A 17,919-nucleotide genomic window follows, 5' to 3' on the forward strand; every position below is an offset into this window, starting at 1 on the left:
AACCATAGAAACTGGTCTGACGAGCATCGCTGCACAGTTCTTGATGAAGACCGGGGGAATAAGATCCGGACCGGGTCCTTTTGTTGCATCTACTGAACTGAGAGCTTTATGTACCACATCTTCATCAAACGCAAGTACTGGGAAACGGAGATTGTAAGATGGCAGACTGTCAATATACTGGCGGGTTGGTTGAGATGAATTGCTTTCATACATGTTTTGGAAAAATTCGGCAAAGAGATTGGCAGAAGAAAGTGGTGAGTCGGAGTTGCTGGATTGATAAACGATTTTGTCCGGTATCCGCGTCAAGTTCTTCCGGTTCCGTACGAAACTACAGAAAGAAGATGGATTTTGCTTGAATGTGCTTTGAAGAGCATTTATGTACTTGCGGAAGCTTTCAAGCTGCAAGTTTTTGTATTTTTCTTCGGCCTCGTGTAGTTCTCTTCTGCGTATTGGAGTTTTGTCGTGAAGAAATCGTTTTATCGCTTTTCGCACCCTATTGCGGAGATTTCGAAGCTGTGGAGTCCACCAGGGTTGATTGAAATTCCTAGAACGCTGGGCCTTCAACGGAACTGTTTCTCTAATAATTTCTTTCAATTGTTCATAGAATGTAGATACGGCATTATCAACTGATGTATGGTCAAGTATGCGGTCCCAATCCAGAGAAGCAATTTTGTTATTTACAGTATGATAGTCACAGCGAGAAAAATCAAGGTCAGAGCGAGAAGAAGAGTCATCTTCCATTCGGGAACAAAAGTTAACAATTAAAGCCAGCGGCTTATGGTTGTCGGGCCTTGGGGAATGGGTACTATTTGCGCTGGGTATTTCCGAGAAGGAATCGCCCCTTTGAGCCTCAATAAATATTTTCCGGATAAACGAAGTGGTATGATAATCACTTCATTCGAAAGAAGAAATGTCTAAGATTTATATGCTTGTTACTTATTTATTGCTAATTCAACGTTAGTCCTACGTCCACCTTGGGATTATATCAAAGATTAGTTTTATTAGTTTTTTTTTAAGTTTTTAGAGTGGTCCAAAAAATATTTTTTCTCCTATTTTTCTTTCCCAAATGACTTTTTTTTAAATTCATAACTTTTCACATACTGAGCCGATTCAGATGATAGATAAGAAATCAGAGAGGCGTTTCTTTCCGTTTTTGAGTTATGATTTTTTAAAGCTAACCGGTGGTCCGAAAAATGATGTTTTCCTCTTTTTTTTTTTTTCAAAAATGACTTCTTTCAACAAATCATTACATTCGAACTGCTGGACCGATTCAGATGATCGATATATTATATTAAATTAAATCGAACTAGCTCCAATCCATCTAGTGTTGGATTTAGTTTTTATTAAATTGTTAGTCGTAATTATATAGAAAATAAAGTTTTACGTTGAGGTTAAATTTGACTCTGTAAACGTTAAATGATAAGTTATTGAGTCTAATTAATAAACGGATTCGGAAAAACAATTCAATTAGCTAGTCTTCTTTGAAAAAATATTCCACTTGCAAAAAAAAGAATTCTGTTTTTGTAATTATTGATTGTATTCGTTTTGTATAGTTAACTTGTTTAACCCTTTCTCTACAGCAGTATGCGCCGCCGGAGTGCTACCGCTGAACGGAGCACTGCGCCGAAAAGTATGCATATCGCGCTGGTGTGATCGATGTGCAATATCACCCTGATGTCATCTAAACACGACGCTCGTACACACAAGTCATCGTGCGGATTTCGTCTATAGACGACACTCGTACACACGTACACACATAACATATTTTTACATAATATATCCAAATATCAGAGATGTGTTATTTTTCGTTTTAAGTTATGATTTTTCAAAGTTAACATGTCTTCAGTCTTCGTTCAATATTTCTATGCGACTAGACTGGATGTATGCGATTAGAATTCAAATAATTGCCAAATGTACCTTTTTTTTTAAAAAAGACTAGCTAATTGGTTTTATTTTGATATATCGATCATCTGAATTGATCCAGTAGTTCAAAAATAATAAATTTTTGAACAGTCATTTTTGGAAATGTGAAAAAAAAGTGAAATTTTTTGGACCATCGGTTAACTTTGAAAAATAATAACTCAAAAACGGAATAAAACGCCTCTCTGGTTTCGACATGTGTTATGTGAAAAATCCTCAGTTTTTCAGAAAAAAATATAAAAAAATATAGGGATCTTGGTCCCGAGACTATGAAAGCAATAAAAAACGAATATAATCAAAAATAACGAGAACAAAATTCGAATTTTCTGCAGGTGTAGTATTTTCTCAACAAAGATCAGGTGATTGAATTTAATTTGATATATCGATCATCTGAATCGGTCTAATGGTTCAAAAGTTATGAATTTTTGAAAAAAGTCATTTTTGGAAAAGAAAAAAATCCAATAAAAATCGTCATATCGATTTTTCATACGGGACTACCTGTGGAATGTTGATTTGCACGATAAAATACCCTCTGCAAAATATTAGCTTATACGAACTTCATTTACTATTGTCGCAGATCTCAAAATTTTAGTTTTCTGAAAATCGAAAAATCACCCAAGGGAGGAGTAAAGGAAATCGGGGTTTTCAAGAAAAGTTTTTTGATGCCAAATGTCTTAGAATTATATGAAAAATATCAACTCGATCGAACTTCCTTCATTAGTGTCGAACAGCGGTCAAAGTTTGAGTTTTTTGAAAGCCGAAAGGTGAAGCCGAAAGGTGAGTGAAGGAAATCGGGGTTTTCGAAGAAAAGTTTTTTGATGGAAAATGTCTTAAAATCGCATGAAACGTCAAGATTTATTGTTATCTCGAAAAAAATCGTCAAAAACCGACATTTCAGACAAGAACGACCAAGTGCCGAAAATTCAATTTTTGACAAAAAATTTTTCGATATAACAGTAAATCTCGACGTTTCATGCGATTTTAAGACATTTTCCATCAAAAAACTTTTCTTCGAAAACCCCGATTTCCTTCACTCACCTTTCGGCTTTCAAAAAACTCAAACTTTGACCGCTGTTCGACACTAATGAAGGAAGAAGGGTAGTTTTTCGTGAGAATCAACGTTTTCAATCAAGTTCGCCTTGAAAATTCGAGATGGCCATTTTATTTGGCACATAAATGGATTTCTGTGTGTCTGATTCCCATGAACTCGGAAACTACTGAGCCGATCGGCATGAAAATTGGTATGTAGGGGTTTTTGGGGTTCGGGAAGGTTCTTATGATAGTTCGAGACCCCTCCCCCTCTCTAAGGGGAACTGCCATACAAAAGAAACAATAATTTCTGTATTACTCGAGAATTAATCAAGCAAACGAAACCAAATTTGGTATGTGGAGGTTTTAGGGTGTAATAAATGTTTCTATGGTGGTTAGACACTCCTCCTCCTCTCTAAATATAAATAAAAATGGATCGGGACGAAATTTGTGGGGTCAGCTATGTTTTATAAAAAGACCTGAGCTTTCAAGAAAAAATATTCAAAATAAAGTAGGCTTCATTATTAACCAAGTAAACTGTGGAAAATAAAGTGAATCAATTACAATCAATAATTACGTGACAATCAATAATTACGAAAAAAATCCTTTTTTTTGCAAGTGTAATATATGTATATAGAAGACTAGCTAATTGGCTTTATCTCATATATTTATCAGCTGAATCGGTTCAGTAGTTCAAAAGTTATGAATTCTTGAAAAAAGGTATTTTTGGAAAACGGAGAAAAAATTATTTTTTGGACCACCCTAAAATGCAAATGGCCACCCCAGTGAAAAAATGATAAAAACAGGTATAATATTTAGCGGTTAATTTTTAAAAATCATAACTCAAAATCGAAAAGAAACCTCTTTGATTCGGATATGTTTTGTGAAAAAAAGTTCCGCTTTCATGAAAAAATATAGCTCCTTCTATTCCAAAGCCATGTAAACAGTAAAAAACAACTACAATCAACAGTTACAAAAACAGGATCAATTTTTTTTGCAAGTGTAATATTTTTACAAGGGAGTCTAGCTTCTTAGCTTTAATTTGATATATCGATTATCTGTATCGGTTAATAGTTTAAAGGTTATGAATTTTTGGAAAAAGTCAGTTTTGGTAAAAAGTGGAAAAGTGGAAGTTGAATTTTCGGACCAACCTAAAATGGAAATGGGCACCCTAATAAAAAATAAAAATACGGGTCTAATATTTAGCAAAAAGGAACAAAACTACCACTTTTCGCGAAAATCTGAGAGCCATGTATGCATGTGGAGAGGCGATCCTTGGTGGGAGACGTAGAGGGAATATTGCAATGTAAGCTCCGTCTGTTTTCAACTGAGTATGAACATTTGCGATTGCATATCAAAGCTTAAATCCAGTTAGCAAGCAGACAACATTCTTTCTTGATGCTGAGAACTTTTACAGAGCACATGGGAAGAACGGAAAAATGGAGGAAAAAGCATACAGCGGCGCAATTTTGTCCGATGGGAACACCGGCTCGATTCTCATGCCATCTGGCTTCTATGGCACGCGCATTATGTTGTTTTTATGCGTTGCCAAAGGTAGATTGAAGTGGTTAAACGAATATATGATCGCCTGTCATCGAATGTGTCTCTTGTGAAAAGAACTATCGTGGTAGCGTTCGCGATGGATATTGCATTGCTGCTTTACTATGAGGAAACAAAATGCATGGTTGTTGCTCGAGGGCAATCAACCAACTTCAACTGTTTCTACAAAGCCATCCATCATTTCTGTTAAGGCCCCAAAAACCTTCCACTGCCAAATTATAAATTTTTTTTCGGTGCAACCGAATGTGAAAAAGATATTATCAGTGGTGAGAGCTGTGTTCTTTGGTAATAACAGAAGAAGAAAGCATGTTCCGCAACGGTTGCTTTCGTTGCCGCCACCACATACCAATTGGTTAGGATTTTCTGTTGCAGTACAGCGGTGCTGCATAGTATGATTTGTGGATTGTTTCTTTAGAAAATCATATTTTTTGTGAGATGTAATTTTGTAAAGAGATATTGAAAAACTACTTGGATATTCAATTAGTTCAGTGTTTCAGAGTCACTGCTCTAGACAGCAGACAATCAACAGTACGTGTTATTGTTGTTATCAATCTGTTCAAATTGGCTTTTTGTTGTCTTGCGAATCGTTCACTCCCCTCATTCATTGCGAGGATTCATTCATCGACCCTTGTCAGTGTTTTTCAATTTTTCCGAATATAGGAAGTTTGTTACCTTTGAACCGCTGGTCTTATTTCCGCATCATTACCAACAAATGGAAGGTACAGTGGAACCCCGACTATGCACGGAATAGTCTGGCAAGATCACCACGAATAACCAAAATCGCGGATACCACAATAAAGGACTAAAAATGAGACGCAAACACGAAAAGACATATTTCAGCATGGAAACCATGTTTTATCAATACAGAAATTATTAAACTATCCATCTGTATGGTCATGTACTCCAGTGGCCAGATAATGTGAAAGAAATAACTAAAACAAAATAGCATGAGTCTACTACTCACTGAAAAATTCCGGGAAGGCCTATGGAACTCGCTGTCTTGGATAATCCGCACCGCGGGTCACATTAGCTTATCTAGAGAAAATACGGTAACACACACCATATGTGTTTCATAGTTTTCGGGATGTAGGGAACGAAGAGAATGTTGCTGGTTATTTAGTTTTCTTTATCTTTTCGTTTTCAAAATAAAATATCAAACCTTTAGGAATACCTGTTCCTGTTTTTGTGAGGTATATATTTTCTTCTCCATTTTCGTGGAGTTTTCCAAGAATGTTCTCATTTTTAAATATTTGTAGTTACAATGAGTTTTCATCACGAACCTTCTTTCTGTTTTTTTGTATTATTTCTTAACAGCTATCGCGGTGATCATTTCCGCAGTTGATATGCATTCGGTCACAGACGATTATTTTATATATTTATGAATAATGTTGGTGATGACATTATTCAGCATTTTTAAACCACTCCAATCTACCTTTTTGCTACGCATTAAAATAACAGCTATGAATGCGTGTGATGCAAAAACACACTAGCACTCTCCACCATACGGCATGAACAACAACGCGGTATAGTATTTCATCATGGAGAGGATTTGATTTTTCAAACACCCCCCCCCCTTGGGCCGGGAGGTCGGAGAAACCGGCCAAACTGTGTAGAAGTATATGGCTAAAATGAACATTTTCATGCGGAAGCACCAATCGATGCTTGCCGTTTCTGAGCAGCTTGAAATCACCCAGAAGGAGCTATGTCGATTGGTGAAAAATATCTTTCCGGCGGAGTATGATGTCTTGGTCATGATGAATGACGATACGTATTGACGCTGGCCGGCAACGACTGGCAAGGGATCGAGTACGTCCACCACCAAGGTACCGGAGACCTCCAACCCTCCTGCTGGGAGATACGGAGGATCGGACTATTTACTATAATAATTTCGTGGTCAAAACGGAAAAGCAGTTGATCGCCAAGGTCATGAAAGAGCTGAAGTACATGCTGAAATTCATCTTTTTATGCGGCCAACTGCTGCAAGGCCGCACAACAGGTCCTCGAAGCTTTCAAGGAAAATTTGTTCCATTGAATTATCTTTTGCAGAGATTTTTTCATCGCCATCTGAAAACGGTCCATTTTTTAATGCAAACGATATTACCGAACATCTTGTAAATCAACAGTCACAAAAGATTATCTTCGAGTCAATTCTTTTTTTCCTTGATACAGATCTATATGCTGAGTATAATACTGGATTCAATTTTGAGTTGCTACAGTGGGCTCTTCGCGCGACACATGGTTCGTTCGCCGACTCTTGCGTCACTGCAGTCTCCGTTTTCTCAATTTCGCAGTTCATACTTGTACATTTGATGTTTTTGCTCTTCGAAAAGGATCATGTTTTGGTCAGTACATATTGAGAAGTTCTTTTTTTATGATAAAAATATTGGCTACAACGATTTTTTCACTTATACATTCGGGTCTTTCTAGTCTACTCACTCAGAAAGTAACATAAATAAAATGATTTCAGGAAAAAAAAAATGAAAAAATGTAGGTTTTATGGACTAGAATGTAATGTTCACTGTTACTATTACCAGACAAATAGTTTAGAAGTACGCTTATCATGTTAAACGAGTGAAGATAAACCATTGCTGTTTGAAAAAAACTATTACGAAAGCTACATGCAAACCAAGATTTGTATTATGAAGAATTTTGGTGTATTGTTTGTCTCGATATCATTGTATTGAGCGGGTAGAAAAGATATGTAAAATACCATTGTATGTAATTTTTGTTTACTGTTTGTGCGGGAATCCAAAACAAAGAAGCTGCGCTTTACGCATACGCATGTTATTCGCTCCGTTTATCTCCATACTTTTTTCGTTTCTCCTGTTTTGCTGATTGTTGTTATATGTGTGTAACAGATAAACATCGAACATCGCAATATTTATTTCTTGCAATCTGAGCTTCTGAGTGCCATGGGTGCTCATACTTTTTTTTCAAATTTATTGTTATCTTGCTAGGCTAAAACATAATATGCTTGCGGCAGCGCACGCTGGGGCAGCATCGTGGTGTGGACTTACCATCATGCAATGGGTCTATCGTGTGGATCATCAGCTGCAGCAGACCGTGTCGGAATTTGGCCCCGGTTGCGGTTGGATGTTGGTGTATCGGTACGCTACCACTACTCGATCCGGGCGGCCCCGAACGGCTCTCGGAGGCCGCCCTCGACGTCACCGAGCCGCCCGGCTGCGTCGCCATTGACGTTTCCGACGAGTTAGCTGCATTACCCTGGAAGAGGAACCGGAGAGGACAATCAACTATTAATCACATTCCACATCGTGTGTGTCGTTAGTTAGCACATTTGCCCCATACTCGTAGCGGGGTCATTATTAATATTCAGGATATGCGTTAAGCGGCAAAGCGATTGCTACAACAAGGAACAATGCGGGTATAGAAAAACAATCTTGAACAATTTTCAATCAAACTTTTGAACGAACAATAAATGAATCAAAACGACTTTTATGATATATACATACGTATGCTCAGTTTTTGTTTCCCATGAAAATGTGTGTGTGTGCCAAACTGTGTTCCCACTCACGGAAATTTAAAGCAATTGATAGCCTGCTGATACTGATTGAGTGTTTTTGCAATCAATTAATTTGTTTTCGTCATGTACAGGTGCAATTTTTGCGGTATACGATAAACTGTGTTGATGGAGTAAATTTACTGTATTGCGCATGATGACGGACAGCCGCAATTACGTTTATGCGAAAGTTGAGTTAAACTATCATGAATGGGTCAACCTGAAATTGCTGCGATGAAAACACAAATGTTTTTGACGAATGACACTCAATTAATACAAGTTCAATGAATAGCACCGGATTGCGCGTTGAATTTTGAGGAGATTGTACCAAACTGTAACGCGAAGCAATAAACGCTCAAGGAAGTATTTTTTTATGTAGTCTCCATCACGGATTTGAGAATGAGGATTTAAAAAAAGATCAGAGTTACAATGCGGTTTCACATCTTTCATGCACAATTATTCATCCGAAGCGATCCTCTGTCGAGCAAAAACTCTGTTCGCTGGCTGAAGAATGAATGTTGTTAGCAAATGCAATTCATAATATTTCTCTTCTGCTTTGCTTCTGCGCGTCAGTGCAAGCTATGCACTATACTAATCGTTTCGATGAGGGTTTTTTTGCATAATGATGGGGCTTGCCATGCTTTGTTGTGCTTAAATGTTTTGCTTTGCGTCTTTTCTTCCATTCTTTCTTTGTATTTGTATCAGTATTTGTATTGTATTTATATTCTTTTACGTTGTGTGTGATATCAGTATTGAGAAAAATTGTTGTCTTCTCATTACATTGTGCAAAACTGTGAGGTTTTCTAGGGCGAACCCAATATTCATATGGTGACTTCTTTTTCTGTTTTTTTCTCATTTATCTTGTACAAAATGATATGCACGGTGTACAGCTACGATTGTTTGTATTCTACTGTTAATTTAGTCGTCCTTTTGGTCGGTACAAACTGAGGAGCACAAATTGAACCAATCATAAAGTGGGATTTAGCGCTTTTCGATAATTCTTGACATTTTAATATTATTCAGCAGCTTGTTCAAAGAAATATAATTTTCTTCACCGTGATCAGGGCTCGGCATAGTCATATCCAACAAATGTTAGTCAGCGGACTATGAAGAAATTCCACTTCCTATTCAATCGGAAATGACTTTTGGCTTCTTCACGCAGTTCCTTCGTCAACATGACTCAAGAGTCAGTCGGACGTTTAGTCGCTATCTCCCTCTACGACTCGACTATCTCATTTCATTCTTTCTCGTCAAATGGACTTCATTGCACTTTGAAGTAACTCCCCTCAAAATGAATACGTTTCTCTCTCTCATGTATCACGTATACATGTATCGATGTTTGAGTTCAACGTGATTTGACATATACTACAGGTGTGTTAGATTTTTTTCATCGTACACAAAAATTACTCACGCGTACAAAATAGCGTGCAGTATGTGCGTATAGAATATCGTATAAAATTTCAATCAAAGGATGCATCATGTGTATCCGGAATCGTATAAAATTCAAAAACACGATCTTCTATATCATTAAGTCGTGTATTGGTATAACGATAATCTTAGTATCGCGATTTGCAGTAAACTGAAATCAATTTTTACGCGGCTTTTTAGTAGCTGAGAAATGAAAGGAGAAACAGATATAATGATTTTAATATGCAAAAAAAAATCAGTTAATCAATTATTAGAATCGCACATCAGTGTAAAAGGCATCGTATATTGTTATATATGGCTTCTTATGCGCATATACGTATATTGCCTCTGCTTTTTTGTGTATATGTCAGTTTTATGCATCATATATCAATCAGATGTGCCTTGGATGTATGTATAATGTATTTGCGCTGCGGTGTACATGAAATTTGGAAAATCGAAATTCTTTTTCGATGCTAAATGACTTAGAATTGCATAAAACGTCGAGATCTGGTGTCATCTCGAACAAAAAATTTTGGGCCGAAAATCGACCTTCTTGGACTTAGCCTAAGTGGCAATCAAGGTATGGACAAAAAATCATAGAATTTGAAGAACCGACCATGTGCATTTTGTTTATTGGTTCAAAAAAATGACCTGTGCAAAATTTCATCTCAATCGGACATGATTTAGGGTGCCTCAAATCGCTCAAAGCTTTGATTTGTTGGATTTGTTGCGAGTCTATGATGGTACTGTTTTCCTAAATACTCTGGGATATGATAAGAACAGCAGGTTCGAGTTTTTCAATTAAATGAATTTGTAAAGGCATTCTGCAATGTTGGTAATTTCAGCAACATGATTTACCGATATCACGATCAATCGCATGAAGATGGTGGAGTGACTTACACCAACGGTATGAGTAAATGCTGAGTATGTGGAATTTCGATGTCGAATCCGAGGAATTATAATGCCAATTATATGCCAATAATTCCAATATTATTTTAGTTTTACTACTGATCTGATTGTTTCATTATCTACTTGAAGATTCAAATGCAGAAATTTAGGTATTTATAACATTAAAAAACACTATTGCTCCTATTTGTTCATTGCAGTGCAGTGTACAGAAAAAAGTAATTATATGAGGAGTGTTTCAATAGATTCAAATATTCATTGATTAGGATACACTTAGTAATAAGACACTATCGTGACAGGCATGTTTGGACTCTACAGAGAATGTGATTCAAATGTAGATTTAGCTTATAACACATAACACATAATACTTATAATTGTTGATTTTCGAACGATGTATGAAAGCTGTAAGGAGCTACGTATGTTATGCGGACAAACAGAGATTTTTCGGAAAGGTTTTTTCAAAATTGCTCAAATGTTTTCGAACAAAAAATGTTTGTTTGCATGTTGAGCAAACGTATTACATTGCGCAGAATGCAATACGACGAAAAAGTCGATTATGTTCATTTTGTCGCTTACGTCTCCTATACAAACATGGGCAGAATATACAAATAATTCAGTGCAAATCATGGTTATAAAATTTTGTATGATTCGATTATCCGGAAAATTCGATTATTTGGAGTGGAAAAAAATCAACATTCCGTATAATCGAGTCCGACCTGTACTACATTGATTCAATTTCTACGTGGAATATGTTAAAGTTAAACACAAGCGTTTGAAATTTCGCATTCTTTCAATAAGTTCAGTAGTATTCAGCTGCTACAAGCACTAGTTCTTTTGTTTAAAAACAAAATACAATACAGTTTCAAGATGGCTGTTAATCGATTTGATCAACCTGGTAGCATAATTTATTTTGTTTTGGTTTTGCTCTGCATGGTTGCCAAATTGGTTTACAAGTAGTATCCTATTTTGTAAAACTCCGTTCTGAATTCATTGAGAGGATAATTTGTTCTCAGACGTATGAACAAAAATTCTTTAGAATTGAGATCTTTCCTATGAGTTTCCTGGGTTATCATTTCAAATAAATGAAACTAAGTATTTGGTGTGTTTGATTGGGATAACTTCCTTCTCCTTAAGACACTGTTAAACAAGCGAAATCAGCAACCAGGAATGACGAGTTTTAACTGCTTCAGCATAATATTTCAGTTAGCCGTGCGAGATAGCTGCTGGTTGATAATCCAACAACCGGAGTTCGGATCCCATCGCAGCAATTTCTTAAATTTTCTGAACCATCAGCCGCAAGGAGGTCTTCATAGCCACATTAGTTGCGCATTCGCTTACAAAGCGATCGATCGTGAGTTCAAAACTCAGGGCCCTCAATGGAACATCCTTGTGTTGTTATAAAATAACTACGCCCGCGCGACAATCATCAGCGATGGAGATCGATCCATGGTCGAATGGAGATCGATTCATCAATACAAACTGCTCTGCTTCGCAAGAAACATCGGGCTGTTGTGCTATTAATAACACAACAATGATCAGGTGGTCTAACTGAACAATGGAAGATCATTTATCATATCCAATGGTACAGAGGAGGATACTCTTACGCCTAAAAATGGCTACTGTGTGATTTACAATTTATAGATACGATAAAACATGTAACATGTACACGATTAAAATCCGGCTCTGTTACAGCTGAAACGCTAATGAGCCTAAATAAATTAACAAATGAGATTTAAAAAAATCTACCACCACTCCTTTCAAACATTCATTTTCCACTCCCACTAAAAGCCAATTGAGTAGTTTCTATTTCTACAAACATAAATGATCTCATATATAGAAATGGTAATTCGTGAGGTTATAAATGTAGTAACCTCACACATATTTTGCGATATTCGTTTTTCTATGTCTGTAATAAATCGTATATTCGCATACAATAGTCGTCTAAGATGCAAATATTAACAATGTGTTTATTAAAACTAAGTCGCATACATTTGCCATGTATGTATATCGCTCCACTTTTGCGTGTATATGCTGGTTAGGCGCATTATATGCCATCCAAAATATGGGATTTATGATGATGTACAATCGCTAGTTATACGATTTAATGTATACTGTGGATGATTTCGACGGAATAAATAAGCCAGGAAAAAAGGGCGATGATAATGAATATACAGTTTGTCTATACGTAAATCGAAAAAAATATTGATTTTTAAATTAATTTCAGGTAGATTTGGGATCTACAATGAAAACTTGCTCTTCATCGCATCATAGAACTCAATATACATCCAAAAGTGCACCGGTTTTTGCTGGCCGAAGGTTCATCGTCCAAATGTATAAAGCACTGGTTCGGGGAAACATTCATTGCGTAGTACTAATTGTAGTTTCGTGGCCTATGTTGTTGGTCTCTATTCTCACCGTGTCGAACATTCCGCTCAGCTCCACGACCTGTGTTCTGTAATTGCTGTTTGCGAGTTCACGAGACGAAAAGACTAACAGTGGCATGACAGTTGTCGATTATGTTCCTTCGGAGCGCTGCTGGAATCGCTGTTTTATTACTAATTCCCATTGAAGTTTTCAATTGACGGCATGGGAATTGTTATACAAAATGATAGAATGAATGGGTGGAACGGCAATTCAAAACTCGTCCCCCGCCGTTTCATGGCCGTTTGTAATCTAATTGTTTTATTGTGAAGAGTTCGGAGTTCATGTTATCGATTCGGCTATAAAACATGTGACGGAATACTTTGCAGAATAAATAAGGATTTCAATTGAATTGAAGCTATAATCGCGGAAGATTTGCTCTAGTCACGACCAATTTATATTCGGCTTCGTAGCAATAGAACAATGTAAAAGCCCGTCCGTTTGAAAAATAATGCGATTTGCGAAAAAAAATCTTGGGCGAGATTTTTGTTTACCATATCATATCATACGTAATTTCTGTCTTCCAAATCTCAAATCATGAGATATAAACATAAAAAATATTGACAAGGTAAGTGCACTTTGAGTTTGTTTTGATTCAAGTTTTTGGATAATTTACCCAGCAATAAAATTTGACTATCTTAAAAAAGCATACCACGAACAGATTACCTTATAAAATTTAATATATCCGTGGGGACCGAAATCAGGTGTGCGTTTTCCGCTATAAAACCTTGGAGAATGTTTACCAGCGAAAGCGTCTATCGTTGATTTCGAAGCTTTCAACCACTGAAAAAGTAATCGGGCCATCCTGGAGACAGCATCGATTGCTCGTTCAGCAGAAGACAGCCCAAACAGCGAGCATGACATTTCGTGCTTCGAGAGCGTTCAGTTCCTGCCGATAGCTTGATGGAATGATGTGTTGTGCAGGCGAATGAGTGCGAGTTGATAAGAGCTCCAAACGATGTCATTAGATGAATGATACTCAAAAATATTGGAGTGAATATTTGGGTCAATCAAAATGATACTTTTGCGAAAGATCTTCAAGTTCGAATAAGCTGTATAATTTTATCACGCGGCTAAGATTGTTTATCTATTATCGCGCTATGTAGGTTGAGCCTTAACCTGTAGAGATCTCAAGCCTAAATACATTCCCTTGTTCAGAACGACCTAGGCCAATTTTAAATTAATTTGGCATGCATTTTCATACATGCAACAGTTAGTAGCAATAACATCGAAAACCTTCATATTTCAACTTAAATTGAAATACTAAATTTGGGTATGAAAGGAATAACTAAATTTAAATGTCTCAAATAGCCAACAACAATTCAAACTGATTCCCAACTGCACATCAAAGCTTCCACATTCTGTGTGGTTTGAATAGACCGGATTGCGGTTTCTGTCATATTTGTTGGAACTTCTGATACGAATTTTAGAATTCCCGTTTTGGGGGATGGTACGTGGTGGTGAAGCTAAATATTTGTATTTGTGCATTTTGGAGCGCCTCGGCGAAGCTTCCGAACACGTACATTTGTCACCAACATTAATATGACGATACCGCCCAGAGGAAAGCACATAACAATTCACCATGACTGTATTGTGATTCCAATTTCATTCTATTCGATTCTCATTCCCATTATCACTTGCCCGGCGCTTGCGCAAAAAAGAGATGTTAAGCAATTCATTGCCCCCCATGCTGCCAGGATCCGGAGCAGTTTCGGTGTCTCTTCCTGTCCGCCAGCTGCTTCGGAATCGTAGCAATCAAACTTCCTCTCGCCACAGGGTACGTTCGGTCGCTTGAAGCTAAATGTTGTTAACATGCAAACACGTTAACAGAGAATCTACGATTTGTTGTTCGTTAGGCGTACCATTTTGGGTAGATACACACGCTGGCTTTGTCGCAGGACGGTTTATGTAGTAGCTTTTCGATGGGGAAGTACCCCGAGATTGAGCGTGACGTGAGCAGATAAGCGGCGTGTAGCTTTGTGTTAATGTTTTGAAAATTTATTGACAGTCACAGCACATCGGGGCTTTAATGGTAGCTGTTGCGAGTAATGGAACTTTAATTTAAATTCAAAATGTAATACAACCGATACAAATTCAGAAGCAAGTCTATATTCAACGTCGGAGGCTATCATAGCAGAGGACAAATCTATTCAATTGTTTTGATTCAACGATAAGTTATGGTTCGAGCATTTTCGCAAAATAATTCGAAATCAAGGAAAATCGATACGAATATGGCGAATGGCTGAGAAAACTATGGCAGTGTAAAACAGTAGCCAGGTGAGTTGATATTGAAAGAAATTGAATTGCGTTGGCTTGATTGTGAACTGCTAAATTGAATACTTGAAACTTCAAGACATAAAGAGCTTCTTTTTTTTGGTTCTTGGTTCTTTACCTCTCGCATAAGAACTAATTATGGTGTAGTGTGGCGTGAATGTTACAATTGTTTACAAACTGAACTAAATAACAGACATTAAATAACATTAAAAAACAAACGCTAGTATCGTCCAACATTTTTTAAATATTTTTTTAATGATTTTAAGCAGATGTTTTGACATCCTGATTAATTAAACTTATTAAATTTATTAAATGAGCTTAAAAATAACAAAAAACGTCCTACCTTCCCATACTGGTACAGAATTTGTATATTATATATGCGATAGCACTATAAGAACAATATAAAAGAGCGAAACAAGAGACACATTGCAAATAAGCGCGCATAAACCCTTATCACATGTTTTGCCACATACACGGTCCACGTCCTGAAAAGGATACAAATTTACGTTTAAGCTTTCCTTTTCACAAGATCCAAATTAATTTTATAATGTGGTGTAATATTCTCACTCATGTGGACAACATCATCAGCGGCTATGTGTATAGCGTAGTCGTGTAAAACAGCCTTGCATTCCAGCCGGCCTTGGTTCGATCTTTGCTTGGAATCGTTTGGACTTTTTTGTGTACAATTCCAAGCTGACGTTCTGAGAGAAAGAAAGGTCTGTTCCCACACACCCTAGAGCATACGAAAAAGCATTTTTTCTGCCAAAGATGATATGTTTTCTGCCAACATTAGTTTGGGTGTAGTTTTACAGAAAAAATTACTACAGGGTCTTTCAGATTAAACGCTCACGCAACAAATTTTAATAATTTCTACAAAATGGAACCGATTTTTATTTTTAAAAACCGAAAATAAAGCTTAATTTAGGACATTTTCGATGTGACCCCCTCTTTTTTCGATAACACGTTTTAAACGGTGAACAAAATTCTTCATACACAACTTCAACATTACGACTTCGATGCTGTTGAAAATCCGAGTTATTTTTTCTTTAAGTTCCTACAAATTTTGTGACTCATTAGCATAGCAACGATCCTTCACGTACCCCCAGAGGAAGCAATCAACGACGAGAAATGTTGAAATTCTTACCACAAGAGGACAAAATTTCATTGAGGCTTCGGTTGCTCGAGTAATACGATTTCACTAAAAATACACGTTCTTGTGAATTGTACATCTTGACACTAAAAACCATCCGATCAGACTGAACGTGTAGCCGAATATTATCGTCCCGAAGTGGGGAATGCAATGTTACTATCGACGGAGTGAATTTTTTTTTATAAGGAGCTATTCGATTTTTTTGCGTGAGCGTACAATGTGATGAAGTAATTTTGAAATATCACAATTTCGGGTCTCATGTTAGGAAAGTTATCGAGACATAAGTTTAAAAGCAAAGATTTACCTTTCAGTTGGTGCTTTTCAAGTAGTCTGCATCGAACGGCTGGTAAAGCAGGTTAGTAATTTCAACTATGTGTTCGCTAGTTTAGATCGAGCGTATCTTGAGACATTCCAATTTCATTCGCCATACCGATGATACAATGAAATGAGAAATTAGAAATTTGGGTTTTTTTGGGTAACCCATCCTATTTTCCATAAAATCAAAATTGGTATTAGTGTAAGTATGTAATTTCATTTATTACGAAGCCCCGAAATTTATCGTTTTCTTCTTCTCATTTTCGTGTCTTCCCATTCCTTCGTGGTGCAAAATTATGTTGTTGATATAAATTATTGTACAAAATGTAAGCAATGTAAGCAAGTATGCTCTGTAACTGAATAAACTTTCATTAAACCTCAATGCAACATTGTATTTTTGCTACAGTGTGGGGTAGTGGGGTCAAAGTCGTCACCTGCTTGTTTGGCAGTATAACTATTGAACATTGAGCCCGTATTTATCTTCTTCTTCTTCTTCTTCTTCTTCTTCAATGGCACTAACGTTCCTAGAGGAACTTCACCGTCTCAACGTAGTATTACTTGCGTCATTTTTTATTAGTACTTAGTTGAGATTTCTATGCCAAATAACACGCCTTGAATGCATTCTGAGTGGCAAGCTCTAGAATACGCGTGATCACAGTGCAAGTCGGAGGAAATTTCTTTGACGAAAAATTCCCCCAACGAGAACGGGAATCGAACCCGAACACCCGGCATGTTAGTTATGACGCTAACCACTCGGCCACGGGAGCACCCGTATTTATAGTTATCTTATTTTTGAAGAATTTTGAGTCACTTTTGAGACTTTTGAGTCACCTTGCGGTCTATACAAATATGGGACATTAGAAGTTCTATTTCCAATGCTTTTTTAAAATCTTACAAATCAAAATTTTATAATATAAAGGGCGAACACGAAATTATTGCGACACATTCAACACAACTTGTTTACCATTTGGTACAAATCAACCAAATTTTGCACACTTTCTCATTGATGTGTATTGTCTACATGCTGTCAAACTCGAAGTCGTGTTTTTCGATTCAACGAAAACGCGAGTCGAGAGAACAAATTCTTTCCAAACACCTGGAATTTGCTGACCTGTCGCACCGGCAGTTGGGAAAAATGTTGAACATTCACCATTCAACCGTCTTCAGAGTGTTGAAGCGGTTCCAGGAGCGGTTGACGTTGGACCACGGCAAAGGAGCTGGAAGAAAATCGGGACCGGAGAGCAAAAAGGCGGAGGGAATGGTGAACAGGATGATTAAAGCAAATCCCAACGACTCAAGCCGTGATTTGGCTAAAAAGATCGGCATGTCGCAGAGCTACGTCCAGAATGCAAAAAAGAGAGCTGGACTACATACATACAAGGTACAGAACTTCCCAAACCGCGATGAGCGGCAACAA

The 17,919-nt window shown here is 37.1% G+C and overlaps 1 protein-coding gene across 4 annotated transcripts in view; it reads right to left on the reverse strand.

Moving 5' to 3' along the window:
* Positions 1 to 17,919, reverse strand: part of LOC129780443 (sodium/potassium/calcium exchanger Nckx30C) — a 247,784-nt gene that overhangs the window by 65,213 nt on the left and 164,652 nt on the right. For all 4 annotated transcript variants that reach the window (XM_055788728.1, XM_055788727.1, XM_055788726.1 and 1 more), the window contains one exon: positions 7,527 to 7,734. In XM_055788728.1, coding sequence (XP_055644703.1) covers positions 7,527 to 7,734 — 208 coding nt within the window. The remainder of the gene's footprint in view (positions 1 to 7,526; positions 7,735 to 17,919) is intronic.

Source organism: Toxorhynchites rutilus, chromosome 3 (genome assembly GCF_029784135.1).
Source record: "Toxorhynchites rutilus septentrionalis strain SRP chromosome 3, ASM2978413v1, whole genome shotgun sequence".
Lineage (NCBI taxonomy): Eukaryota > Metazoa > Arthropoda > Insecta > Diptera > Culicidae > Toxorhynchites > Toxorhynchites rutilus.